Source organism: Ochotona curzoniae, unplaced genomic scaffold, assembly GCF_017591425.1.
Source record: "Ochotona curzoniae isolate NIBS_2020 unplaced genomic scaffold, NIBS_Ocur_1.0 contig_1, whole genome shotgun sequence".
Classification (NCBI taxonomy): Eukaryota; Metazoa; Chordata; class Mammalia; order Lagomorpha; family Ochotonidae; genus Ochotona; species Ochotona curzoniae.
In genome coordinates this window covers 1,137,891-1,165,564 of record NW_024464918.1, presented here as the reverse complement: position 1 = coordinate 1,165,564, position 27,674 = coordinate 1,137,891, and the positions used below count along the sequence as shown (strand labels likewise).

The 27,674-nt window shown below is 49.1% G+C and overlaps 5 protein-coding genes and 1 pseudogene across 5 annotated transcripts; all 6 read left to right on the top strand.

Moving 5' to 3' along the window:
* Window positions 1-470: 470 nt before the first annotated feature.
* Window positions 471-5,601, top strand: LOC121152121 (protocadherin gamma-A2-like). Its single transcript, XM_040974014.1, has 2 exons — window positions 471-2,975; window positions 5,552-5,601. The coding sequence occupies exons 1-2, from the start codon at window positions 524-526 to the stop codon at window positions 5,599-5,601; spliced, it is 2,502 nt and encodes an 833-aa protein (XP_040829948.1). The 5' UTR covers window positions 471-523.
* A 229-nt stretch (window positions 5,602-5,830) lies between these two features.
* Window positions 5,831-8,293, top strand: LOC121152105 (protocadherin gamma-A3-like). Its single transcript, XM_040974012.1, has one exon. The coding sequence runs from the start codon at window positions 5,846-5,848 to the stop codon at window positions 8,291-8,293; it is 2,448 nt and encodes an 815-aa protein (XP_040829946.1). The 5' UTR covers window positions 5,831-5,845.
* Window positions 8,294-11,133: 2,840 nt separating this feature from the next.
* Window positions 11,134-13,812, top strand: LOC121152089 (annotated as a pseudogene).
* A 1,800-nt stretch (window positions 13,813-15,612) lies between these two features.
* LOC121152075 (protocadherin gamma-A4-like) lies at window positions 15,613-18,078 on the top strand. The gene has a single exon (XM_040974010.1). The coding sequence runs from the start codon at window positions 15,628-15,630 to the stop codon at window positions 18,076-18,078; it is 2,451 nt and encodes an 816-aa protein (XP_040829944.1). The 5' UTR covers window positions 15,613-15,627.
* A 1,869-nt stretch (window positions 18,079-19,947) lies between these two features.
* Window positions 19,948-22,486, top strand: LOC121152068 (protocadherin gamma-A4-like). Its single transcript, XM_040973998.1, has one exon. It carries the CDS (start codon window positions 20,036-20,038, stop codon window positions 22,484-22,486), a length of 2,451 nt encoding a protein of 816 aa, XP_040829932.1. The 5' UTR covers window positions 19,948-20,035.
* Window positions 22,487-24,356: 1,870 nt separating this feature from the next.
* LOC121152059 (protocadherin gamma-A4-like) lies at window positions 24,357-26,889 on the top strand. Its single transcript, XM_040973986.1, has one exon. It carries the CDS (start codon window positions 24,445-24,447, stop codon window positions 26,887-26,889), a length of 2,445 nt encoding a protein of 814 aa, XP_040829920.1. The 5' UTR covers window positions 24,357-24,444.
* Window positions 26,890-27,674: the final 785 nt, after the last annotated feature.

Below are 27,674 nucleotides of genomic sequence, written 5' to 3'. Positions count from 1 at the left end.
TCTCTGGATATACAACAAGGGGTGGGAAAGTGTTTGGAACAAGGGAAGTGTCCCTGTGGATTAATGCCGTCAGCATTCAGTAACATTGTAGCAAGTGCTATCAAGATTACACATGCTGACACAGTTATCATTATTTCTGAGGGGGTGCTTTTCCTGGAAGATTAAGTTCTTAAAGTATCTTAGAACTGTAAGATCCTAGAAAACAGCTGCGAAGTCCTAGAGCGATTTCAAGAACAAACTTTGGGTGCAGAAACGCGTGCAGCCTCTGAGTGTCGCTGTTGACCACCAAAGCCAGCGAGATGCCCAAAACAGCCAGATTGCTTCCACATCGCAAAGGGCTGGGGCTTTTCGGTCCGCAAACTTTGGGGCTGCAAAGAAATTTAGCCTCGCGATCTACTAGTTCTCTCCACAGTGATCTGGTCTCCCATAAATGCTGTTCATCTCAGACCCTACATCGTAAAAACCGGAATTCCGCCCTGGAGATTGAAGTTGATTCAGAGGAAAACAACACAGCAGAAAGGAAATGGCGGTTCTGCAGAAATTACCATGCAGCGCGGGGCTGGTCCCGCTGCATCTTCTTCTTGCTGTCCTATGGGTGGCCACAGCTAAGCACATCCGCTACTCGGTGCCTGAGGAGCTGGAGAAGGGCTCCCTGGTGGGCGACATCGCCAAGGACCTGGGGCTGGAGCCGCGGGAGCTGGTGGAACGCGGAGTCCGCATCGTTTCCCGAGGTAGGGCGCAGCTGTTCGCTCTGAACGCTCGCAGCGGCAGCTTGGTCACCGCAAGTAGGGTAGACCGCGAGGAGCTTTGCGCTCAGAGCCTGAGATGCCTGGTGACCCTGAACATCCTACTGGAAGATAAATTGACCATCTACTCGGTGGAGGTGGAGATAAAGGATGTGAACGACAACGCTCCTCGCTTTGGTAGCGAGGAACTAGAGATCAAAATCAGTGAAACGACTACCCCGGGTTTCCGGATTCCCCTGAAGAGCGCGCACGATGCGGACGTAGGCGAGAACACCCTACGGAAGTATGAACTCAACCAAAACGACCACTTCTCCCTGGACGTGCGCAGCGGGGCCGATGGAAACAAGTATCCGGAACTGGTGCTGGAGCGCCCTTTGGACCGGGAGCAAGAGGCCGCGCACCACCTGCTTCTGGTCGCCTCCGATGGGGGCGATCCCGTCCTTTCCGGCACTTCCCGCATTCTCGTGAATGTCCTGGACGTAAACGACAACGCGCCTGTTTTTACACAGCCGGAGTACCGTGTCAGCGTGGCGGAGAACGTCGCTGTGGGCACTCGGATACTCACGGTGTCCGCCAGAGACGCGGATGATGGATACAACGCACAGGTAGCGTATTTTCAAGAGAAAACCCCCGGAGAGACCTCACGTGTGTTTGAGCTTCAGTCGACATCCGGAGATCTAATCGTCGTTAAACGTCTGGATTATGAGGACGCTAAATTCCATGAGATTGATATTGAAGCCCAGGACGGCCCGGGGCTTGTGAGCAGAGCGAAGGTCATCGTAACGGTCCTGGACGTGAATGACAACGCTCCAGAACTGCACGTGACGTCTGCGGTTAGCTCGGTGGCCGAGGATTCCCCTCCCGGCACGGTCATCGCACTGTTCAACGTGCAGGATAGGGACTCGGGACAGAATGCGTTCGTCACATGCTCACTCCCAGAGAACCTCCCTTTCAAACTGGAGAAGTCAGTGGACGATTACCAGCGATTGGTGACGTCCGGAGCGCTTGACAGGGAACGTGTGGCCTTTTACAACATCACTCTGACCGCTCGGGACGCGGGGGACCCGCCGCTTTCCAAGGACGCGCATATTTGGCTGACAGTGGCAGACATCAACGATAACGCCCCGGCTTTCGGTCGTTTGTCCTACTCCACCTACGTACACGAAAACAACCCCAGAGGAGCCTCCATCTTCTCCATGATCGCCCAGGACCCTGACAGCGATGACAATGCCCAAGTGACTTACTCCCTAACGGAAGACACCATCCTGGGCGCTCCTCTATCTTCCTACGTGTCCATCAACTCTGACACAGGTGTCCTGTATGCACTGCGCTCCTTCGACTATGAGCAGTTCCGAGACCTGCAGCTCTGGGTGACAGCCAGTGACAGTGGGGACCCACCACTCAGCAGCAATGCCTCCCTCACAATCTTCGTGCTGGACCAGAATGACAATGCCCCTGAGATCCTCTACCCCACCCTCCCCACCGATGGATCCACAGGCGTGGAGCTGGCACCACGCTCTGCAGAACCTGGCTATCTGGTGACCAAGGTGGTGGCAGTGGACAGGGACTCTGGCCAGAATGCCTGGCTGTCCTACCGGCTGCTCAAGGCCAGCGAGCCAGGGCTGTTCTCTGTGGGGCTGCACACAGGCGAGGTGCGCACAGCACGGGCCCTGCTGGACAGAGATGCACTGAAGCAGAGCCTGGTGGTGGCCGTCCAGGACCACGGGCAGCCGCCTCTCTCGGCCACTGTCACACTCACTGTGGCCGTGGCTGACAGCATCCCCGCAGTGCTGGCTGACCTGGGCAGCCTCAAGCCTTCAGTGGAAGCTGATGAGGCAGACCTGACTCTGTACCTGGTGGTGGCAGTGGCCACAGTGTCGTGTGTCTTCCTGGCCTTTGTGATTGTGCTGCTGGCACTCAGGCTGAGGCGCTGGCACAAGTCGCGATTGCTGCAGGCGTCAGGAGGAGGCGGGCTGTCGGGCGTGGCCGCGTCGCACTTGGTGGGCGTGGACGGGGTGCGTGCTTTCCTGCAGACCTATTCTCATGAGGTGTCCCTGACCGCGGACTCGCGGAGGAGCCACCTCATCTTCCCTCAGCCCAACTATGCGGACACGCTGCTCAGCATGAGCCAGGAGAGCTGTGGGAAAAAGGATTTCCCTTCCACACCGCAGTCTCTAGTTGAAGACAAGAACGACACAATTTCTCAGGTAAATTTTCTTTTTTCCATCTGCTTATTTTGCTAAAATAAATACATTTGCCTATTTACATGGTTGCTTCCATGGTTGTATTTATCTTTATTTCCCATATTGCCTTAGAAATACATTGAATTTTTAGGAAATGAATTCTGGTAACTTATTTCTTGAGGATTTTAAATGTTCGGTGTGTACAAGTGGGACTTGATTATTTTATTTTTTGCAGTGAATGTGTAAGTCAGGAGCTGCTGGGTAAGGGGTGATCGAAATGTACATAGGGCACTGGATGAGAGCTGAACTGACTAGCTTCTTCCCCACTCCATGCAAATCATTTCATCTACCTGGACTGACAGCTGTGTCTTAGAAGTGTGAAGGTTGGGCATAATGCTTTCTCCTTGAAAATGTGGATTTTCCTTTGTATTTAAATTGTGCGTGATGGAGCCGTGCCTTCATTGGTTCATCTTTCTTAATTCAGTCTTGATGTTCTTCCTACTCTTTGGCAGTATCATTCCTCATTTTTGTTAATTTGCATGACTTTCCCTAGTATATCTCTGCAAATTTAGAAACACATAGTGTCCATATTATTTACAAAATTCTCTCTGGTGGGGGTATTGTGGCACAGAATGTGAAGTAGGTGCTTGCATTGTTGCTGTCCCTTTTCTCAGTGCTGGTTGGAGTCCCAACTGCTCCATTTTCAATCCAGCTCCCTGCTGATGTGCTGAGAACCCAGCAAAAAAATTATCCAAGTGCTTGAGTTTCTGCACCAATATGGGAGACCCAGATGGAGTCCTAGGCTCATCCTGACTTCCACCTTGTCAGACCCAGTATCATGACCACTCTGGAAAGTGGCCCATCAGATAAAAGATCTCTTTTTTGTGTCTCCCTCTCTTTATTTGTTACTCTGCCTTTCAACAATAGACAAATCTTTCAAAAATAATTATTTATATAAACGAAAAGATCATATGAGTCATGTGTTCCTTGAAGAAATCACTTATCATTTGCTCTGTATTAAACAGATTTTTTCTTCCATGTAACTAGTGCTTTTCATTTCTGGAAACCACATTGATTTGTAATATTTGGTATATATCCTCAACATGCCTGTTTAGAAGAGATACAGGGAGTCAAGATCACAGCATACAATTGCTTTAAATATCTACCTTCCTGAAGTTTTCTACTCACACAGCTTTGAAAATGGCCCAGTTGAGTGGTATCAGGTATCTGTCCTCCATTCTAGAGTCCAGAGGCATTTAGGAGGCTCGATGTGGCTCATCTCCCCTTTTCCCCCAGGTACAGGAAGGGAAAAAAAGAGAATGTGGAAATAATGGTCTCACCCACCTTCCTGCAGCCCTTGACCCTTATCACCCTAATTAATTATATAAAAAGAATCAAATAAGTAAATGAATATTTTTTTAAAAAAAGAAAAGAAAATGCCCCAGTTCTCCTCCATTCAACTTTCCTCCATTCTACTTTCTTTGTTGGATTTAGAATGTTGGTTATATATTTAATAAAACAGGGCTATGAACATACTAGCTCTCTGTATCACTGGGATAATCTTTCATTTTGACCTGAGAGTAACAGTGTGTAGTAACTGAGCTCACATTTACTGGTACTGAATCTCTCAAAGTGCCGTGATGCTTTAATTATATTCAAGCGCACCTGACAAGGAAACTTTGGTATGACACAGTACATTCAGGTGTGTCTAGTATTTACATAAATATCTATGAGGTAAAGTTGGAACTCACTCCGGAATAATATGTCATAATAGCTTTGCTTGTAAGTAAATAAATTGTGAATAGAGGAGAGCTAAAGATCGCTTTTCTGGTGTGCGTGTGAGTGTTGACTCTGAGAATAAATACAGGCATACAAGTACAGCTGTGTACTGAACTGTGACTGAAGCAAGAAACATGTTGCTTTTCATCTCTGTGTTTGGAGAGTAAAATATTTAAGCACAGGGATTCAAGGACAAAAGCAACCCGCATCTCCACTGATTTCACTGGTGGCTTTTAGAAAACATCCTCACAGCCCAGATCCAGACAAAGTGAATGTCTTTAAGGACCCCAAGTCCTGTGATTCCTCTCTCTTATCTAAGTGTTGCTGTTCATTCTGTCTCATGCCCAGGCTTCTCCCCTCATCTGATCCTCTCATGTTTCCTGGGAAATCCGTCTGCTAACCTTCAAGGCTGGGTCGGAGGCCTTCTTGTTCTCAGCTTCTCCCATTGTAATGGCTGCCACAGTTATTTTCCCGGTGAATTGTAAATACTCACGAATTCCAAGAAACCTGTGTCTGTGTGGTTCACTGTAACCCCCCAGGCAAGCAGATTGTCTGGCACCCAATTATATCTTTGTTCAAGCTGGTTAATTAATAAATATTAAACCTAAAGTGTCAGGCTCTTAAATGCAAAAATAACAAATATATCTTGGTGATTCTTAAACGGAACATTTGTATATACTAAAATACTATATGTTTGAAACAACATGGATGAAGCTATGTTTGTGCAGGACTTGACAAGCAATGTAATTTGAAGTCACTATCAATTCAGTAATGTCAAATCAACACCAGTCCCATTATCTCTGACTGGTAAGATTACAGATGCTTGGAAACTTAACCTTGCAGTTGTCTGCGAGGGTGCAGTAAATGGTGAAGCCTCTGAGCGTCGCTGTTGACCACTCAAGGCGGGGAGAAAAAAATCAGCTCTCGGAGAGCAAGTCCTCCATTTCCTTGCTCCAAAACGCCAAGAACCCGCACCTCAGCCTCAGGAGATCCGGGACCGCTCCCAAGCTCTCCCCGTAAGCCAGTCAGCGCTACGAATCAGGACCGCGAAAGCCTTAGTACATTTAGAAAAATAAGATTGAGTCCGTCGCGGAAAACTGGAACCAGTTTCAGAAAAAATAATTCACCAGGAAAGAAATGATCAATTGCCTGAGGTTCCGGAACTACTGGGGACTGGGACTGCTGTGCGCGCTCCTGGGGATGATGTGTGAGACAGGAGGAGGGCAGATCCGCTATTCCATTCCTGAGGAGCTGGAGAAGGGCTCCCTGGTGGGCGACATCGCCAAGGACCTGGGGCTGAAGCCGCGGGAGCTGGTGGAGCGCGGAGTCCGCATCGTCTCCCGAGGTAGGGCGCAGCTGTTCGCTCTGAACGCGCGCAGCGGCGGCTTGGTCACGGCGGGCAGGGTAGACCGCGAGGAGCTTTGTGCTCAGCGCGCGCGGTGCACAATCAAATTTAACATCCTGCTTGAGGATAAGTTGAAAATTTTTGACGTGGAGATAGAAATTCAAGACATTAATGATAACGCTCCGAAATTCCTAACAGAGGAAATGGAAATAAAAATTGGTGAACTAGCAGTTCCTGGCACCCGATTTCCACTTAAAACTGCCTTTGACCCCGATGTGGGCGTGAATTCCCTGCAGACCTACAGGCTCAGCTCTGATGACTATTTCTCCCTGGCGGTGAACAGCGTGTCTGATGGAGCAAAGTCTCCAGAGCTGGTTCTGGAGCGTGCTCTGGATCGTGAGAAAAAGCAGGTTCACCAGCTGGTCCTCACTGCCTCAGACGGGGGTGACCCAGTCCACTCGGGGAACCTATACATACGAGTGATTGTTCTGGATGCAAATGACAACCCACCCATGTTTACGCAGTCAGAGTACAGGGTCAGCGTTCAAGAGGATGTGCCTGTAGGTACCCAGCTCCTCACAGTCAATGCTACAGATGCTGATGAGGGATTCAACGCGCAGGTATCTTATGTTCTAGACAAAATGCCTGGGAAAATCGCTGAGGTTTTCGACCTCAATTCAGTGACTGGAGAAGTGTCCATATTAAAAAGTCTCGATTATGAGGATGAGGCATTCTATGAGATTAAAATTGAAGCACAGGATGGACCAGGTCTTCTTTCAAAGGCCAAGATTTTAGTCTCAGTTGTGGATGTCAACGACAATGCCCCGGAAGTTACAGTCACTTCTCTCTCAGGCTCAGTTCCTGAAGAAGCTCCAGCTGGAAGAGAAATTGCACTGATCCATGTGCATGACCGAGATTCTGGACACAACGGACAGGTCGAAGTTTCTGTCCTGGGAAATCTGCCCTTTGTTTTAGAAAAGCCAATAGATCAATACTACCGCTTAGTGACAGCTGCATCCCTGAATCGAGAACAGGTGCCGGAATATAACATCAGCGTGAGGGCCATGGATGGGGGACGTCCGACGCTGTCCACAGAAACTCACATCACACTGCAGGTGGTGGACATCAATGATAACCCCCCTGCATTCCCTCAACCTTCTTACTCTGCATATGTTCCCGAAAACAACCCCAGAGGAGTCTCCATCTTCTCCATGATCGCCCAGGACCCTGACAGCGATGACAATGCCCGCATCACCTATGCATTGACTGAGGACACCATCCAAGGGGCACCACTGTCCTCCTACGTGTCCATCAACTCCAACACTGGCGTCCTGTATGCACTGCGCTCCTTCGACTATGAGCAGTTCCGAGACCTGCAGCTCTGGGTGACAGCCAGTGACAGTGGGGACCCACCTCTCAGCAGCAATGCCTCCCTCACCCTCTTTGTACTGGACCAGAACGACAATGCCCCTGAGATCCTCTACCCCACCCTCCCCACCGATGGATCCACAGGCGTGGAGCTGGCACCACGCTCTGCAGAACCTGGCTATCTGGTGACCAAGGTGGTGGCAGTGGACAGGGACTCTGGCCAGAATGCCTGGCTGTCCTACCGGCTGCTCAAGGCCAGCGAGCCAGGGCTGTTCTCTGTGGGGCTGCACACGGGCGAGGTGCGCACAGCACGGGCCCTGCTGGACAGAGATGCACTCAAGCAGAGCCTGGTGGTGGCCGTCCAGGACCACGGGCAGCCGCCTCTCTCGGCCACTGTCACGCTCACAGTGGCCGTGGCTGACAGCATCCCCGCAGTGCTGGCTGACCTGGGCAGCCTCAAGCCTTCAGTGGAAGCTGATGAGGCAGACCTGACTCTGTACCTGGTGGTGGCAGTGGCCACAGTGTCGTGTGTCTTCCTGGCCTTTGTGATTGTGCTGCTGGCACTCAGGCTGAAGCGCTGGCACAAGTCGCGGTTGCTGCAGGCGTCAGGAGGAGGCGGGCTGTCGGGCGTGGCCGCGTCGCACTTGGTGGGCGTGGACGGGGTGCGTGCTTTCCTGCAGACCTATTCTCATGAGGTGTCCCTGACCGCGGACTCGCGGAGGAGCCACCTCATCTTCCCACAGCCCAACTATGCGGACACGCTGCTCAGCCAGGAGAGCTGTGGGAAAAGCGAGCCTCTCCTGGTAGCTCAGGATTTACTGGAAACCAAAGAAGACCTCAGGCTGCCTCCGGTGAGTCCTTATCTAAAGTGAGGAAGCACAGTCATGCCAATGTGATTGTTATTGAGGGTTCATGCACTTCTATTTGAAATAGGTGTAAGGAAGTCACTAATTCTTTTTTTCTAAATACTTGTTCCAGTTCCTCAGCTTCTATGGGACTGCATTTCCTGGTCAGCTTAGGCCTTAATGAGCCTGTCTTCCTGGGTCTAACCAATGAGAGTAACACCTGTCACTCTTCCCAGGATGCTCTTGTCATGGTGAGAATGTTCTGGTCTGTCTTTAAGTTACTCTTGGGAACCGTGATGCTTTTGCTAGTTTCCTGAATTAAAGATGTTGAAATAAAGGCCTGGGGTTGGACCCGCATTGGCTGTTTGCCTAGGATGAATAGACCTTTTACATTTTGGTCCTCATGAAATTAAAAATGTTGTGATAGGCCACTAGCCTATCCTGAAGGTTTTTAAACAAGCTTAATTCATATCCTTATAAATATATATTTGACGATGTGCAAGTGGGCCATACTTACCATCTCAATGACACTAATAGTTAAAAGATGAGAGAGATATTAATCAGCTTTACCTGTATGGCCTAAAGTGTTTATGTGTGTATTCATGTTGACATTAGGCTTTTGTCTGGAAGTGGAAAGGGTCATGGATTTAAACTTGGAATGGTACTTATTGTCCCTTGAGACCAGTCAAAGACCTTAGAGGGCTGTGGCTCAGTGTTGGAAGATTTCAAGACTGTGAGCTCTGACAGGAGTCCTGCTCATGTTCTACAGCTTGTATGGGTCAGCAGTTGTCAATGTACTTGGGAATTTGTGAAATTATTGTCATTCATGAAGTCATGCAAGGGTTACCCAAAATTGGACCAAAATAACATTTCATTAGTTATCTACCCAAGGAATAGATCTTTACCTCAATCTACTAAGAAAACACATATTTAAACATGCATGCAACATTGTAGGAAGAAAGTAATGGTAAACCGATACAGCTGTGTTCTCACTCAATGTATCATGAACTTAAAAGATACATAGCCTGGTGCAAGCATTTGGCACACTGAGAAGCGCACACACCATGTCAGAGTGCTTGAGTTCCAATGCAGGATCCAATGTGGTTCCAGCCCTCTGCTAACACAGTATGTGATGGCTCAAGTAGTGGGTCCATGTCACCCAATGGGATAACCAAATTGAGTTGCAGCCTCCTTTGGAAAGAGAACCAGCATGGAAACTCCTCTCTATTATTCTCTCTCTCTCTCTCCATCTTTTTTTTCCAAATACAGTAAAGGTCAATTTTTTTAGATTTCGATTTGTGTTTATTTGAAAGGCAAAGTGATAGTGGTGGAGAGGGGTTTCCATTCATTGTGCTCTTGTCCAATGACCACAACAGCTCAAGCTGGGCCAGAGAGATAATGGGCTGCAGAATCATCTTCTGGGTCTCTCACTGGATGACAGAGACCCAAACACTTGGGCCATCTTCTACTGTCCCAGGCACATTAGCAGGATGCTGAATTGGAAGCAGAGCATGTGAGCTATGGGCATTATAAGGCATAGCTTAACCCACTATGCTACAACACTGGCCCAAAATGAGTGGTTTTTTTTTTTGTTTGTTTTTTAAGATTTAGTTACTTTTTTTGGAAAGAGATATCAGAGAGGAGGAGAAACAGAAGGGAAGATCTTACGTGTACTGATTCTCTCCCCAAGTGGCTGCAATGGATGTACCTAAGCTGATCTAAAGCTAGGAACCAAGAGCTACTTCTGGGTCTCTCATGCAGGTGCAGGGTCCCAAGGCTTTGGGACATTCTCTACTGCTTTCCTAGGCCACAAGCAGAGAGCTGGATGGGAAATGGAGCAGCTGGGATATAAAGCAGCGCCTATACAGGATGCTCATGTATGCAAGGTGAAGACTTTAGTGTAGGCTACCATTTCAGGCCTTATTTGCTACTTCTAAAACCAAAACTAATGTGAACTTAGAAATAAATGGCAAAATAATACTGGATGTGTATTCTGTGGGAAAAATCCCAGAATGCATACTTTTTACTATGCTTCATTCTGACATTTGTACTCTATCTACACCACCAGACTTATTGATCAGTGATTTTACTGCTGCCACTTGTGATCCATTAATTAAACATATAGAAATATTTCTGAGTGCGCACTCTATGGAAGCCGGCATTCTACAAGCTGAGGAAACAGTCGCAAACATGCTTGGAGTTCCAAAATTGTAATTTGCTTACCTCATTTACACAGGGGTACAATCACCTATTCCATGGTGTATGTTTCTTGAAAAGAAATTGAAACGTTGATTAAGGCTGTAAGGAATCAACTTAAAGGAGGAAGCTAGTATATCCATAGCGGGAATATAGAGCTGAAAGTCTAAGTATGCCAGGCACTGCCTTCTCAGCAAAGCCTTTTCTTTCTTCTCAAATACACTCTTAGCCTTGGAGGATGACAATCCCCTACACAACATGCACCAGGACTGTGGAGGAAAAACAATGCAAACACAAACAAGGAAACATCTCTAATTGCAATAATATTTCTGTAAAAAAAACATGATAAAAATAAGTTCTGCTAAAACAGTTAAGTCATTACAAGATTTCTGCTGTTTTTACACAGGCAATGTAAGTTCCATTTTCTGACACAAAGTTATAATTTGGTGGGGGAAAAGCTGTAAAAAAGGTATACTCTAGTCACAAAATTAAACATACTGCAGTAACAAGTTAGGACTCTGAGTGTCGCTGTTCACCAAAGGAGGAAAAAGACCCAGCCAAGAATCTCAGGACAAACAAGATTTTTTTTAAAAGCAAAATTGCAGATTCTGAGGCTCTGCGGAAGCTACACTCCGAACACCCGACAGCTATGCAAAAAACATGCTGAAGGAATACTTTGTGGGACCCCGAAGATCCTAGGGCTCCGCAGCTCTGCTCCCAGGAAAGCCCAAACACAGGCTGTGCAGCAGCGAGGCTGTCATGGCGGCTCCGACTTCTTTTCAGCCAGGATGCAGCCCGCTGGTGAGGATCTGCGTTCTCCTGGTCAGCCTGTGGGGAATCGGGGCCGAAGAGATCCGCTACTCGGTGCCTGAGGAGCTGGAGAAGGGCTCCCTGGTGGGCGACATCGCCAAGGACCTGGGGCTGAAGCCGCGGGAGCTGGTAGGGCACGGAATCCGAATCATCTCCGAAGGTAGGGCGCAGCTGTTCGCTCTGGACGCGCGCAGCGGCAGCTTGGTCACGGCGGGCAGGGTAGACCGCGAGGAGCTCTGTGACAGAGCTCCAACGTGTGTGGTAAACCTGGAGATTCTCCTGGAAGACAAGGTGAGGATTATTGGCGTGAAAGTGGAGATACTTGATGTGAATGATAATGCGCCTAGCTTTGCAACAGCGCAGAGGGAAATAAAAGTTCTTGAGAATGAATCTCCAGGAACTAGATTTCCTCTTCCAGAGGCTTTTGATCCAGATGTGGGGGTGAATTCCCTACAGGGTTACCAGCTCAGTTCCAATGGTCACTTCTCCCTGGACGTGCAGAGTGGGGCAGATGGGATTAAGTATCCAGAGCTGGTGCTGGAGCATGCCCTGGATCGCGAGGAGAAGGCATCTCACCAGCTTGTCCTCACCGCCTTCGACGGAGGTGACCCGGTTCTGTCTGGCACGGTCAGCATTCATATCTCACTTATAGACAGCAATGATAACGCTCCCGTGTTCTCTCAGCCCGAGTACCACATAAGTGTTCGTGAGAACGTGCCTGTGGGCACGAGGCTCCTCACCATCAAAGCCACAGACCCGGATGAAGGAACCAATGGAGAAGTGGTTTATTCTTTCCGGAAAGTGAGGGACAAGATATCCCAGCTATTCCAGCTGGATTCTGTGAGTGGGGACCTAAAGGTCCTGGGTAAGCTAGATTATGAGGAATCTGGATTCTATGATATCGATGTTGAAGCCCACGATGGACCAGGGCTCCGAACCAGAACCAAAGTCCTGGTGACGGTCCTGGATGTGAACGACAACGCTCCCAAAGTGACAATGACCTCTCTCACCAGTTCAATCCAGGAAGCTTCTCCTCCCGGGACTGTGATTGCACTGTTCAATGTGCGTGACAGTGACTCTGGAGAGAATGGCCTTGTCACGTGTTCAGTCCCTGAAAGTCTGCCCTTTACGCTTGAAAAGGCTTATGGAAACTATCACCGGCTGCTGACACAGAGGGCGCTGGACAGGGAGGAGGTCTCAGAGTACAACATCACTGTGACTGCAACTGACCAGGGGACTCCGCCCTTGTCTACAGAAACTCACATCACACTGCAGGTGGTGGACATCAATGACAATGCGCCAGCCTTCCCTCGCACTTCCTACTCTGCCTACATTCCTGAGAACAACCCCAGAGGAGCCTCCATCTTAGGCATGACTGCCCAGGATGCCGACAGTGGAGACAATGCCCAAGTGACTTACTCCCTGGCTGAGGACACCGTGCAGGGTGTACCACTGTCCTCCTACGTGTCCATCAACTCCAACACTGGCGTCCTGTATGCACTGCGCTCCTTTGACTATGAGCAGTTCCGAGACCTGCAGCTCTGGGTGACAGCCAGTGACAGTGGGGACCCACCTCTCAGCAGCAATGCCTCCCTCACCCTCTTTGTGCTGGACCAGAATGACAATGCCCCTGAGATCCTCTACCCCACCCTCCCCACCGATGGATCCACAGGCGTGGAGCTGGCACCCCGCTCTGCAGAACCTGGCTACCTGGTGACCAAGGTGGTGGCAGTGGACAGGGACTCTGGCCAGAATGCCTGGCTGTCCTACCGGCTGCTCAAGGCCAGCGAGCCAGGGCTGTTCTCTGTGGGGCTGCACACGGGCGAGGTGCGCACAGCACGGGCCCTGCTGGACAGAGATGCACTCAAGCAGAGCCTGGTGGTGGCCGTCCAAGACCACGGGCAGCCGCCTCTCTCGGCCACTGTCACGCTCACAGTGGCCGTGGCTGACAGCATCCCCGCAGTGCTGGCTGACCTGGGCAGCCTGAAGCCTTCAGTGGAAGCTGATGAGGCAGACCTGACTCTGTACCTGGTGGTGGCAGTGGCCACAGTGTCGTGTGTCTTCCTGGCCTTTGTGATTGTGCTGCTGGCACTCAGGCTGAGGCGCTGGCACAAGTCGCGATTGCTGCAGGCATCAGGAGGAGGCGGGCTGTCGGGCGTGGCCGCGTCGCACTTGGTGGGCGTGGACGGGGTGCGTGCTTTCCTGCAGACCTATTCTCATGAGGTGTCCCTGACCGCGGACTCGCGGAGGAGCCACCTCATCTTCCCTCAGCCCAACTATGCAGACACGCTGCTCAGCCAGGAGAGCTGTGGGAAAAGCGAGCCTCTCCTGGTAGCTCAGGATTTACTGGAAACCAAAGAAGACCTCAGGCTGCCTCCGGTGAGTCCTTATCCAAAGTGAGGAAGCACAGTCATGCCAATGCCATTGTTATTGAGAGTTCTTTACATTTATTTGAAATAGCTGTAAGTCTGTTATTTGACCTGTGCTTTAAACATTTGTTGCAGTGTCCTTGTTGTTTTCTATATTACTGCATTCCCTAGCCTGCCTAGTACTGAGTTGTTCTGTGTGCCTGTTTTGACTCCTGAGTGGTGATGGGGTCACAATTGTAATTTTTCCCAGGATGCTCTGGTTGCCGTAGTGAGAATGTCTTAATCTGTTGTTACTCTTTGAAACTGACTGCTTTTACTAATTTCTCTGAGTAATATTCAAGAGGAAGGACCTGGGTCTTTACCAGCTTGATTCCATAGATACAATCAATAGATCTGCTTGCTGTTTTAATCTTTAAGACATGAAATGTATGAAGCTAATCCATTAACCTATCTTGACAGTCATAATGAACAAAATGTATTCATTCCAGGTGTTTTCTGCTCTCATAAAGCTATATATTTGTCATTGTCCAACCCAGACAATAGTTTTTATCTCAATGATGCAAATAGTTAATGAGAAAAGATTCAATGATTATATGTATGTTAGCACTGTGTGTGGTAATCATGTTGAGTTTAGGCTTTTGTCTGGAGGTGTAAAAGGCTGTGGATTTAAACCTGCAGTATAACTTACTATCCTTTGGGAATGATCAGATTGCATCTAGGGCTCAGTTTGAAAGATTTCCAGTCCGTGCACATGACAACAAGACATGAGTCCTGCTCATGTGTAGCTCACTTGGTTTAGAAGTGTTAGTCAACTGGAGAATTTATGAAGATATTGTCATTCAATAAGACATGAAACTTGATGAAAATAATATTTCATCAGATCACTAAGGACTACATCTGTATCTTAGTCTACTAAGAAAGCACATATTGCAACACACATGTAACAAGAAGAATGCATGCAACACAGGTAAGGAGCTGTGTCTCACTTGACGTATCACAGAAATAAAAAGATGCATAAACCGGTGCAAGCATTTGGACGCCTGGAAACCCTCGCTGCTTGTCAGAGTGCCTGGGTCCAAAAGCTAGATCCACCTGTGGTTCCACACCTTGCCAATGTAGCACATGGTCCCTCTAGTAGTTGCGTCCCTGTCACCCACTTGGGAGATGGAGATTGCGTTGAAGCCTCCTTTGAAAGACAGCCAGTAGGAAATCTCTCTCTCTCGTTTTTCCCCCTCTGTGCTGTGTGTGTGTGTGTGTGTGTGTGTGTGTGCGTGTGTGTGTGTGTGTGTGTGTGTGATATTGTTTTTTCAAATATAAACTATCAGCTCACAGTAGATGAGTTGTTTGTGCATAGGAAGATTCTAGACTGGACCTCCAAGTTTACTGGCTACTGTCTGCTCAGCACCTCTTTCCTTTCTCCTTCAATCCCACCTTCTTGTTCATAGGAGGATAATTTTGCCCCATACAACATGCTATACTCAGAGTATCCTATGGGGATAACAAAATACAAGACGAGATAAGGAAAAGAATCACCCAAAATTATCATATATTTTTGTGCAAATAAAACACATAATAAATGTATTGTATTGGAAGCTTTAGATAATTTTCTAGCTTTTTGTGACAAAAATTGGCATCTAATATCTGAGCTTAATTAATCTTGGGGAAAGTTAAGAATCAGTGTGGTAAATATGTTTGTAGGTGATGCTCTAGTAGCCAAAAAAATATATTGCAGTAACAGGTTAGGACTCTGAGTGTCGCTGTTCACCAAAGGAGGAAAAAGACCCAGCCAAGAATCTCAGGACAAGCAAGATTTTTTAAAGCAAAATTGCAGATTCTGAGGCTCTGCGGAAGCTACACTCCGAACACCCGACAGCTATGCAAAAAAACATAGTGAAGGAATACTTTGTGGGACCCCGAAGATCCTAGGGCTCCGCAGCTCTGCTCCCAGGAAAGCCCAAACACAGGCTGTGCAGCAGCGAGGCTGTCATGGCGGCTCCGACTTCTTTTCAGCCAGGATGCAGCCCGCTGGTGAGGATCTGCGTTCTCCTGGTCTGCCTGTGGGGAATCGGGGCCGAAGAGATCCGCTACTCGGTGCCTGAGGAGCTGGAGAAGGGCTCCCTGGTGGGCGACATCGCCAAGGACCTGGGGCTGAAGCCGCGGGAGCTGGTAGGGCACGGAATCCGAATCATCTCCCGAGGTAGGGCGCAGCTGTTCGCTCTGGACGCGCGCAGCGGCAGCTTGGTCACGGCGGGCAGGGTAGACCGCGAGGAGCTCTGTGACAGAGCTCCAACGTGTGTGGTAAACCTGGAGATTCTCCTGGAAGACAAGGTGAGGATTGTTGGCGTGAAAGTGGAGATACTTGATGTGAATGATAATGCGCCTAGCTTTGCAACAATGCAGAGGGAGATAAGAGTGGTTGAAAATGAATCTCCAGGAACTAGATTTCCTCTTCCAGAGGCTTTTGATCCAGATGTGGGGGTGAATTCCTTACAGGGTTACCAGCTCAGTTCCAATGGTCACTTCTCCCTGGACGTGCAGAGTGGGGCAGATGGGATTAAGTATCCAGAGCTGGTGCTGGAGCATGCCCTGGATCGCGAGGAGAAGGCATCTCACCAGCTTGTCCTCACCGCCTTCGATGGAGGTGACCCGGTTCTGTCTGGCACGGTCAGCATTCATATCTCACTTATAGACATCAATGATAACGCTCCCGTGTTCTCTCAGCCCGAGTACCACATAAGTGTTCGTGAGAACGTGCCTGTGGGCACGAGGCTCCTCACCATCAAAGCCACAGACCCGGATGAAGGAACCAATGGAGAAGTGGTTTATTCTTTCCGGAAAGTGAGGGACAAGATATCCCAGCTATTCCAGCTGGATTCTGTGAGTGGGGACCTAAAGGTCCTGGGTAAGCTAGATTATGAGGAATCTGGATTCTATGATATCGATGTTGAAGCCCACGATGGACCAGGGCTCCGAACCAGAACCAAAGTCCTGGTGACGGTCCTGGATGTGAACGACAACGCTCCTGAAATGACAATGACCTCTCTCACCAGTTCAATCCAGGAAGCTTCTCCCCCTGGGACTGTGATTGCACTGTTCAATGTGCATGACAGTGACTCTGGAGAGAATGGCCTTGTCACGTGTTCAGTCCCTGAGAGTCTGCCCTTTACGCTTGAAAAGGCTTATGGAAACTATCACCGGCTGCTGACACAGAGGGCGCTGGACAGGGAGGAGGTCTCAGAGTACAACATCACTGTGACTGCAACTGACCAGGGGACTCCGCCCTTGTCTACAGAAACTCACATCACACTGCAGGTGGTGGACATCAATGACAATGCGCCAGCCTTCCCTCGCACTTCCTACTCTGCCTACATTCCCGAGAACAACCCCAGAGGAGCCTCCATCTTAGGCATGACTGCCCAGGATGCCGACAGTGGAGACAATGCCCAAGTGACTTACTCCCTGGCTGAGGACACCGTGCAGGGTGTACCGCTGTCCTCCTACGTGTCCATCAACTCCAACACTGGCGTCCTGTATGCACTGCGCTCCTTTGACTATGAGCAGTTCCGAGACCTGCAGCTCTGGGTGACAGCCAGTGACAGTGGGGACCCACCTCTCAGCAGCAATGCCTCCCTCACCCTCTTTGTGCTGGACCAGAATGACAATGCCCCTGAGATCCTCTACCCCACCCTCCCCACCGATGGATCCACAGGCGTGGAGCTGGCACCACGCTCTGCAGAACCTGGCTACCTGGTGACCAAGGTGGTGGCAGTGGACAGGGACTCTGGCCAGAATGCCTGGCTGTCCTACCGGCTGCTCAAGGCCAGCGAGCCAGGACTGTTCTCTGTGGGGCTGCACACGGGCGAGGTGCGCACAGCACGGGCCCTGCTGGACAGAGATGCACTCAAGCAGAGCCTGGTGGTGGCCGTCCAGGACCACGGGCAGCCGCCTCTCTCAGCCACTGTCACGCTCACAGTGGCCGTGGCTGACAGCATCCCCGCAGTGCTGGCTGACCTGGGCAGCCTCAAGCCTTCAGTGGAAGCTGATGAGGCAGACCTGACTCTGTACCTGGTGGTGGCAGTGGCCACAGTGTCGTGTGTCTTCCTGGCCTTTGTGATTGTGCTGCTGGCACTCAGGCTGAGGCGCTGGCACAAGTCGCGATTGCTGCAGGCGTCAGGAGGAGGCGGGCTGTCGGGCGTGGCCGCATCGCACTTGGTGGGCGTGGACGGGGTGCGTGCTTTCCTGCAGACCTATTCTCATGAGGTGTCCCTGACCGCGGACTCGCGGAGGAGCCACCTCATCTTCCCTCAGCCCAACTATGCAGACACGCTGCTCAGCCAGGAGAGCTGTGGGAAAAGCGAGCCTCTCCTGGTAGCTCAGGATTTACTGGAAACCAAAGACGACCTCAGGCTGCCTCCGGTGAGTCCTTATCCAAAGTGAGGAAGCACAGTCATGCTAATGCCATTGTTATTGAGAGTTCTTTACATTTATTTGAAATAGCTGTAAGTCTGTTATTTGACCTGTGCTTTAAACATTTGTTGCAGTGTCCTTGTTGTTTTCTATATTTCCGCATTCCCTAACCAGCCTAGTACTGTGTGGGCTTGTGTTCCTTGGTCTAACCAATTTATGAATGTTAGTGGGAGAGACACCTGTCATTTTTCCCAGGATGCTCTGTTTCCTTGGTTAGAATGTCTTGGCTCTAAGTTACTCTTCTGTGACTAGTTTTACTAAATTGCCTGAGTATATGTTAACAGATTAGATCCTGTCCTTGAACAGCTTTGTCTGCATAATTTTAACAAATAAAGCATTTTTGTTTTTAAATCTTCATAACATGAAATGTGTTAGGCTTTCCCACCAGCCTATCTTCACAGACATAAGCATGTTACGTTATATATTTATCCCAGGTGTTTTGTGCTCTCATAAAGCTATATATTTGTCATTGTCCAATCACACAATACTTTTCATCTCAGTGACACATTTAGTTAATGATTTACAAAGGATTAAGCAAATGATTATACATATTGTGATTATAATCCTTGTTTGTGTATATTCATGTTGATATAGGCTTTTGTCTCTACCTGCAAAGGTTTGGGTATAAACCTGGAGTATAACTTGCTGTCCCTTGAGAGGAATCATAAATCATAGAGGGCAAAGGCTCAGTAGGGAATATGCTTAAACCTAGCACTTTGACCTGTGTCCTGCTCATGTGCTATAGCTTGTGTGGATCAGAATTTGACACTCCATGTGGGCATTTTTGAAGGTTTTCCTATTCAGGAAATCATGAAAGAGAGTCACCTGAAACTGTATAAAAATGGTATTTTATTACATCTCTAACCAATAAATAGATCTCTACATGAATCTTAGGAAATCACTTATGTAAATATGCATGGAACATGATATAAAGTAAATAGTGGTAAGCAGATACGTGTATATTCCTACAGAATATATTCTTTAATTAAAAGCTAATAATCCAGTGCAAGCATTTGGCATGCAGGAAAGCCCATGGCCCTTGTCAGAGTGCCTCTGGTTCCAAAGCTGTACCTGCCATGGTTCCAGCCCCTTGCTAAGGCAGCACATGTGGCTCCTGCTTTTGGATCCTTCTCAGCTACATGAGAGCTGGAGTTGTAGCTGCAGCATTATTTGGAAAGAGAATCAGTATGGAAATTTCTCTCTCTCCTCCCCACTTACTGCTCTGTGTGTGTCTGTATGTGTGTGTGGTGTCTGTGTGTTTCTACAAATAAATCTGTTGGCTCATAATAGGAAAGTTGTTTCTGCATTGGCAGGTTCTAGGGCAGGACCTGCAAACAAACTGGCGACTGTATTATGTTTCCTTTCTTCTCACATCCCACCTTGTATGGGGGAGGATAGCTATGCCTGTATATAGCTTAATATACTCAAAGTATCACCTGTGGATGAACTATGCAAATACATAAAAGGAAAAACATACCCCATGGACCAGAGTATTTTCTAAGTAAAAATGAATTTTGTCACAAAGTCTATATTACTGAGGCTTTAGATAACTACTTAGAATTATGTTACAAAATTGAGCTAGAACCTACCATACGTTTTTCTTGGGAAAAGTTAATATTCTGTGTAGAAGTGTTCATTCGTGCTACTATAGTTATCAGACATGCATACTGCAGTAACACGTTAGGACTCGGAGTGTCGCTGTTCACCAAAGGAGGAAAAAGACCCAGCCAAGAATCTCAGGACAAGCAAGATTTTTTAAAGCAAAATTGCAGATTCTGAGGCTCTGCGGAAGCTACACTCCGAACACCCGACAGCTATCCAAAAAAACATAGTGAAGGAATACTTTGTGGGACCCCGAAGATCCTAGGGCTCCGCAGCTCTGCTCCCAGGAAAGCCCAAACACAGGCTGTGCAGCAGCGAGGCTGTCATGGCGGCTCCGACTTCTTTTCAGCCAGGATGCAGCCCGCTGGTGAGGATCTGCGTTCTCCTGGTCAGCCTGTGGGGAATCGGGGCCGAAGAGATCCGCTACTCGGTGCCTGAGGAGCTGGAGAAGGGCTCCTTGGTGGGCGACATCGCCAAGGACCTGGGGCTGAAGCCGCGGGAGCTGGTGGAGCGCGGAGTCCGCATCATCTCCCGAGGTAGGGCGCAGCTGTTCGCTCTGGACGCGCGCAGCGGCAGCTTGGTCACGGCGGGCAGGGTAGACCGCGAGGAGCTCTGTGACAGAGCTCCAACGTGTGTGGTAAACCTGGAGATTCTCCTGGAAGACAAGGTGAGGATTATTGGCGTGAAAGTGGAGATACTTGATGTGAATGATAATGCGCCTAGCTTTGCAACAGCGCAGAGGGAAATAAGAGTGATTGAAATTGAATCTCCAGGAACTAGATTTCCTCTTCCAGAGGCTTTTGATCCAGATGTGGGAGTGAATTCCCTACAGGGTTACCAGCTCAGTTCCAATGGTCACTTCTCCCTGGACGTGCAAAGTGGGGCAGATGGGATTAAGTATCCAGAGCTGGTGCTGGAGCATGCCCTGGATCGCGAGGAGAAGGCATCTCACCAGCTTGTCCTCACCGCCTTCGATGGAGGTGACCCGGTTCTGTCTGGCACGGTCAGCATTCATATCTCACTTATAGACAGCAATGATAACGCTCCCGTGTTCTCTCAGCCCGAGTACCACATAAGTGTTCGTGAGAACGTGCCTGTGGGCACGAGGCTCCTCACCATCAAAGCCACAGACCCGGATGAAGGAACCAATGGAGAAGTGGCTTATTCTTTCCGGAAAGTGAGGGACAAGATATCCCAGCTATTCCAGCTGGATTCTGTGAGTGGGGACCTAAAGGTCCTGGGTAAGCTAGATTATGAGGAATCTGGATTCTATGATATTGATGTTGAAGCCCACGATGGACCAGGTCTCCGAACCAGAACCAAAGTCCTGGTGACGGTCCTGGATGTGAATGACAACGCTCCTGAAATGACAATGACCTCTCTCACCAGTTCAATCCAGGAAGCTTCTCCCCCTGGGACTGTGATTGCACTGTTCAATGTGCATGACAGTGACTCTGGAGAGAATGGCCTTGTCACGTGTTCAGTCCCTGAGAGTCTGCCCTTTACACTTGAAAAGGCTTATGGAAACTATCACCGGCTGCTGACACAGAGGGCGCTGGACAGGGAGGAGGTCTCAGAGTACAACATCACTGTGACTGCAACTGACCAGGGGACTCCGCCCTTGTCTACAGAAACTCACATCACACTGCAGGTGGTGGACATCAATGACAATGCGCCAGCCTTCCCTCGCACTTCCTACTCTGCCTACATTCCCGAGAACAACCCCAGAGGAGCCTCCATCTTAGGCATGACTGCCCAGGATGCCGACAGTGGAGACAATGCCCAAGTGACTTACTCCCTGGCTGAGGACACCGTGCAGGGTGTACCGCTGTCCTCCTACGTGTCCATCAACTCCAACACTGGCGTCCTGTATGCACTGCGCTCCTTTGACTATGAGCAGTTCCGAGACCTGCAGCTCTGGGTGACAGCCAGTGACAGTGGGGACCCACCTCTCAGCAGCAATGCCTCCCTCACCCTCTTTGTGCTGGACCAGAATGACAATGCCCCTGAGATCCTCTACCCCACCCTCCCCACCGATGGATCCACAGGCGTGGAGCTGGCACCCCGCTCTGCAGAACCTGGCTACCTGGTGACCAAGGTGGTGGCAGTGGACAGGGACTCTGGCCAGAATGCCTGGCTGTCCTACCGGCTGCTCAAGGCCAGCGAGCCAGGGCTGTTCTCTGTGGGGCTGCACACGGGCGAGGTGCGCACAGCACGGGCCCTGCTGGACAGAGATGCACTCAAGCAGAGCCTGGTGGTGGCCGTCCAGGACCACGGGCAGCCGCCTCTCTCAGCCACTGTCACGCTCACAGTGGCCGTGGCTGACAGCATCCCCGCAGTGCTGGCTGACCTGGGCAGCCTCAAGCCTTCAGTGGAAGCTGATGAGGCAGACCTGACTCTGTACCTGGTGGTGGCAGTGGCCACAGTGTCGTGTGTCTTCCTGGCCTTTGTGATTGTGCTGCTGGCACTCAGGCTGAGGCGCTGGCACAAGTCGCGATTGCTGCAGGCGTCAGGAGGAGGCGGGCTGTCGGGCGTGGCCGCATCGCACTTGGTGGGCGTGGACGGGGTGCGTGCTTTCCTGCAGACCTATTCTCATGAGGTGTCCCTGACCGCGGACTCGCGGAGGAGCCACCTCATCTTCCCTCAGCCCAACTATGCAGACACGCTGCTCAGCCAGGAGAGCTGTGGGAAAAGCGAGCCTCTCCTGGTAGCTCAGGATTTACTGGAAACCAAAGACGACCTCAGGCTGCCTCCGGTGAGTCCTTATCCAAAGTGAGGAAGCACAGTCATGCTAATGCCATTGTTATTGAGAGTTCTTTACATTTATTTGAAATAGCTGTAAGTCTGTTATTTGACCTGTGCTTTAAACATTTGTTGCAGTGTCCTTGTTGTTTTCTATATTTCCGCATTCCCTAACCAGCCTAGTACTGTGTGGGCTTGTGTTCCTTGGTCTAACCAATTTATGAATGTTAGTGGGAGAGACACCTGTCATTTTTCCCAGGATGCTCTGTTTCCTTGGTTAGAATGTCTTGGCTCTAAGTTACTCTTCTGTGACTAGTTTTACTAAATTGCCTGAGTATATGTTAACAGATTAGATCCTGTCCTTGAACAGCTTTGTCTGCATAATTTTAACAAATAAAGCATTTTTGTTTTTAAATCTTCATAACATGAAATGTGTTAGGCTTTCCCACCAGCCTATCTTCACAGACATAAGCATGTTACGTTATATATTTATCCCAGGTGTTTTGTGCTCTCATAAAGCTATATATTTGTCATTGTCCAATCACACAATACTTTTCATCTCAGTGACACATTTAGTTAATGATTTACAAAGGATTAAGCAAATGATTATACATATTGTGATTATAATCCTTGTTTGTGTATATTCATGTTGATATAGGCTTTTGTCTCTACCTGCAAAGGTTTGGGTATAAACCTGGAGTATAACTTGCTGTCCCTTGAGAGGAATCATAAATCATAGAGGGCAAAGGCTCAGTAGGGAATATGCTTAAACCTAGCACTTTGACCTGTGTCCTGCTCATGTGCTATAGCTTGTGTGGATCAGAATTTGACACTCCATGTGGGCATTTTTGAAGGTTTTCCTATTCAGGAAATCATGAAAGAGAGTCACCTGAAACTGTATAAAAATGGTATTTTATTACATCTCTAACCAATAAATAGATCTCTACATGAATCTTAGGAAATCACTTATGTAAATATGCATGGAACATGATATAAAGTAAATAGTGGTAAGCAGATACGTGTATATTCCTACAGAATATATTCTTTAATTAAAAGCTAATAATCCAGTGCAAGCATTTGGCATGCAGGAAAGCCCATGGCCCTTGTCAGAGTGCCTCTGGTTCCAAAGCTGTACCTGCCATGGTTCCAGCCCCTTGCTAAGGCAGCACATGTGGCTCCTGCTTTTGGATCCTTCTCAGCTACATGAGAGCTGGAGTTGTAGCTGCAGCATTATTTGGAAAGAGAATCAGTATGGAAATTTCTCTCTCTCCTCCCCACTTACTGCTCTGTGTGTGTCTGTATGTGTGTGTGGTGTCTGTGTGTTTCTACAAATAAATCTGTTGGCTCATAATAGGAAAGTTGTTTCTGCATTGGCAGGTTCTAGGGCAGGACCTGCAAACAAACTGGCGACTGTATTATGTTTCCTTTCTTCTCACATCCCACCTTGTATGGGGGAGGATAGCTATGCCTGTATATAGCTTAATATACTCAAAGTATCACCTGTGGATGAACTATGCAAATACATAAAAGGAAAAACATACCCCATGGACCAGAGTATTTTCTAAGTAAAAATGAATTTTGTCACAAAGTCTATATTACTGAGGCTTTAGATAACTACTTAGAATTATGTTACAAAATTGAGCTAGAACCTACCATACGTTTTTCTTGGGAAAAGTTAATATTCTGTGTAGAAGTGTTCATTCGTGCTACTATAGTTATCAGACATGCATACTGCAGTAACACGTTAGGACTCTGAGTGTCGCTGTTCACCAAAGGAGGAAAAAGACCCAGCCAAGAATCTCAGCACAAGCAAGATTTTTTTAAAGCAAAATTGCAGATTCTGAGGCTCTGCGGAAGCTACACTCCGAACACCCGACAGCTATCCAAAAAAACATAGTGAAGGAATACTTTGTGGGACCCCGAAGATCCTAGGGCTCCGCAGCTCTGCTCCCAGGAAAGCCCAAACACAGGCTGTGCAGCAGCGAGGCTGTCATGGCGGCTCCGACTTCTTTTCAGCCAGGATGCAGCCCGCTGGTGAGGATCTGCGTTCTCCTGGTCAGCCTGTGGGGAATCGGGGCCGAAGAGATCCGCTACTCGGTGCCTGAGGAGCTGGAGAAGGGCTCCTTGGTGGGCGACATCGCCAAGGACCTGGGGCTGAAGCCGCGGGAGCTGGTGGAGCGCGGAGTCCGCATCATCTCCCGAGGTAGGGCGCAGCTGTTCGCTCTGGACGCGCGCAGCGGCAGCTTGGTCACGGCGGGCAGGGTAGACCGCGAGGAGCTCTGTGACAGAGCTCCAACGTGTGTGGTAAACCTGGAGATTCTCCTGGAAGACAAGGTGAGGATTATTGGCGTGAAAGTGGAGATACTTGATGTGAATGATAATGCGCCTAGCTTTGCAACAGCGCAGAGGGAAATAAGAGTGATTGAAATTGAATCTCCAGGAACTAGATTTCCTCTTCCAGAGGCTTTTGATCCAGATGTGGGAGTGAATTCCCTACAGGGTTACCAGCTCAGTTCCAATGGTCACTTCTCCCTGGACGTGCAAAGTGGGGCAGATGGGATTAAGTATCCAGAGCTGGTGCTGGAGCATGCCCTGGATCGCGAGGAGAAGGCATCTCACCAGCTTGTCCTCACCGCCTTCGATGGAGGTGACCCGGTTCTGTCTGGCACGGTCAGCATTCATATCTCACTTATAGACAGCAATGATAACGCTCCCGTGTTCTCTCAGCCCGAGTACCACATAAGTGTTCGTGAGAACGTGCCTGTGGGCACGAGGCTCCTCACCATCAAAGCCACAGACCCGGATGAAGGAACCAATGGAGAAGTGGCTTATTCTTTCCGGAAAGTGAGGGACAAGATATCCCAGCTATTCCAGCTGGATTCTGTGAGTGGGGACCTAAAGGTCCTGGGTAAGCTAGATTATGAGGAATCTGGATTCTATGATATTGATGTTGAAGCCCACGATGGACCAGGTCTCCGAACCAGAACCAAAGTCCTGGTGACGGTCCTGGATGTGAATGACAACGCTCCTGAAATGACAATGACCTCTCTCACCAGTTCAATCCAGGAAGCTTCTCCCCCTGGGACTGTGATTGCACTGTTCAATGTGCATGACAGTGACTCTGGAGAGAATGGCCTTGTCACGTGTTCAGTCCCTGAGAGTCTGCCCTTTACACTTGAAAAGGCTTATGGAAACTATCACCGGCTGCTGACACAGAGGGCGCTGGACAGGGAGGAGGTCTCAGAGTACAACATCACTGTGACTGCAACTGACCAGGGGACTCCGCCCTTGTCTACAGAAACTCACATCACACTGCAGGTGGTGGACATCAATGACAATGCGCCAGCCTTCCCTCGCACTTCCTACTCTGCCTACATTCCTGAGAACAACCCCAGAGGAGCCTCCATCTTAGGCATGACTGCCCAGGATGCCGACAGTGGAGACAATGCCCAAGTGACTTACTCCCTGGCTGAGGACACCGTGCAGGGTGTACCGCTGTCCTCCTACGTGTCCATCAACTCCAACACTGGCGTCCTGTATGCACTGCGCTCCTTTGACTATGAGCAGTTCCGAGACCTGCAGCTCTGGGTGACAGCCAGTGACAGTGGGGACCCACCTCTCAGCAGCAATGCCTCCCTCACCCTCTTTGTGCTGGACCAGAATGACAATGCCCCCGAGATCCTCTACCCCACCATCCCCACCGATGGATCCACAGGCGTGGAGCTGGCACCACGCTCTGCAGAACCTGGCTACCTGGTGACCAAGGTGGTGGCAGTGGACAGGGACTCTGGCCAGAATGCCTGGCTGTCCTACCGGCTGCTCAAGGCCAGCGAGCCAGGGCTGTTCTCTGTGGGGCTGCACACGGGCGAGGTGCGCACAGCACGGGCCCTGCTGGACAGAGATGCACTCAAGCAGAGCCTGGTGGTGGCCGTCCAGGACCACGGGCAGCCGCCTCTCTCAGCCACTGTCACGCTCACAGTGGCCGTGGCTGACAGCATCCCCGCAGTGCTGGCTGACCTGGGCAGCCTCAAGCCTTCAGTGGAAGCTGATGAGGCAGACCTGACTCTGTACCTGGTGGTGGCAGTGGCCACAGTGTCGTGTGTCTTCCTGGCCTTTGTGATTGTGCTGCTGGCACTCAGGCTGAGGCGCTGGCACAAGTCGCGATTGCTGCAGGCGTCAGGAGGCGGGCTGTCAGGCGTGGCCGCGTCGCACTTGGTGGGCGTGGACGGGGTGCGTGCTTTCCTGCAGACCTATTCTCATGAGGTGTCCCTGACCGCGGACTCGCGGAGGAGCCACCTCATCTTCCCTCAGCCCAACTATGCAGACACGCTGCTCAGCCAGGAGAGCTGTGGGAAAAGCGAGCCTCTCCTGGTAGCTCAGGATTTACTGGAAACCAAAGGCGATCCGATTTCCCCGGTGAGTCTGAGTTATGATTGATGTTAATATAGCAAATAATGTTGGCATAATGTGTGTCTCTATTGTGAGTGTTAGTTAAGGTCCGAAGTAGTTGCGCCTCTCTATGAATGTTCCATTGCCTTCAATGTCTTCTTCAATGATTTTAGAAGTGATAAATAACAGAACATTATATAAGGAAATATTTTTCATGTATTACTTTGTTCTTCTCTTATTGTAGCTTACCCAGGATGTATGAGTTTTTTCTTTTTTTCTGTAGACATTACATCATATTGAATTTTCTGTTGCAGCTACTTAGGCATTTACATCTTTAAATATCACTCTTATTTTTGCATTTTTGAAGCATAGGTTACACTAGCAATATTGGTAACAGCTGTTCTGTTATGTTTGCTTCTCTTCCTGGAAATATTGTTGATTTTGTGTTGAGTATTTTTAGTATTTCCTCCTTTTACATGATAGCATCTTTTGTTGACGTTTACTTTTCTTTACAGTTTGTTGTCTCACATAGTTAGAAAAAATTGGCAGCTTGTGTATGCTTGATATTTGTTACTTTATTGTCGAAATAGAATTAATCGACTGGGACTTGCCAGGATTTCTTTTTTTCTGTTCTGTGAGTATATACGAGAGATTAGATACAGTTCTGTGATTACTGAAAATATCATCCATTCCCTTTTATCTACTAGTATAGAAGTCCGTTGTAGGAGTAAATTTTAAAATATCTAAATCACTTATCATAGCATCACTTTTGAAACTCATTATGGCTTCCAAGTAAAAAGCTTTCTGGGGTTTATGCAATTTTCATTATTTGG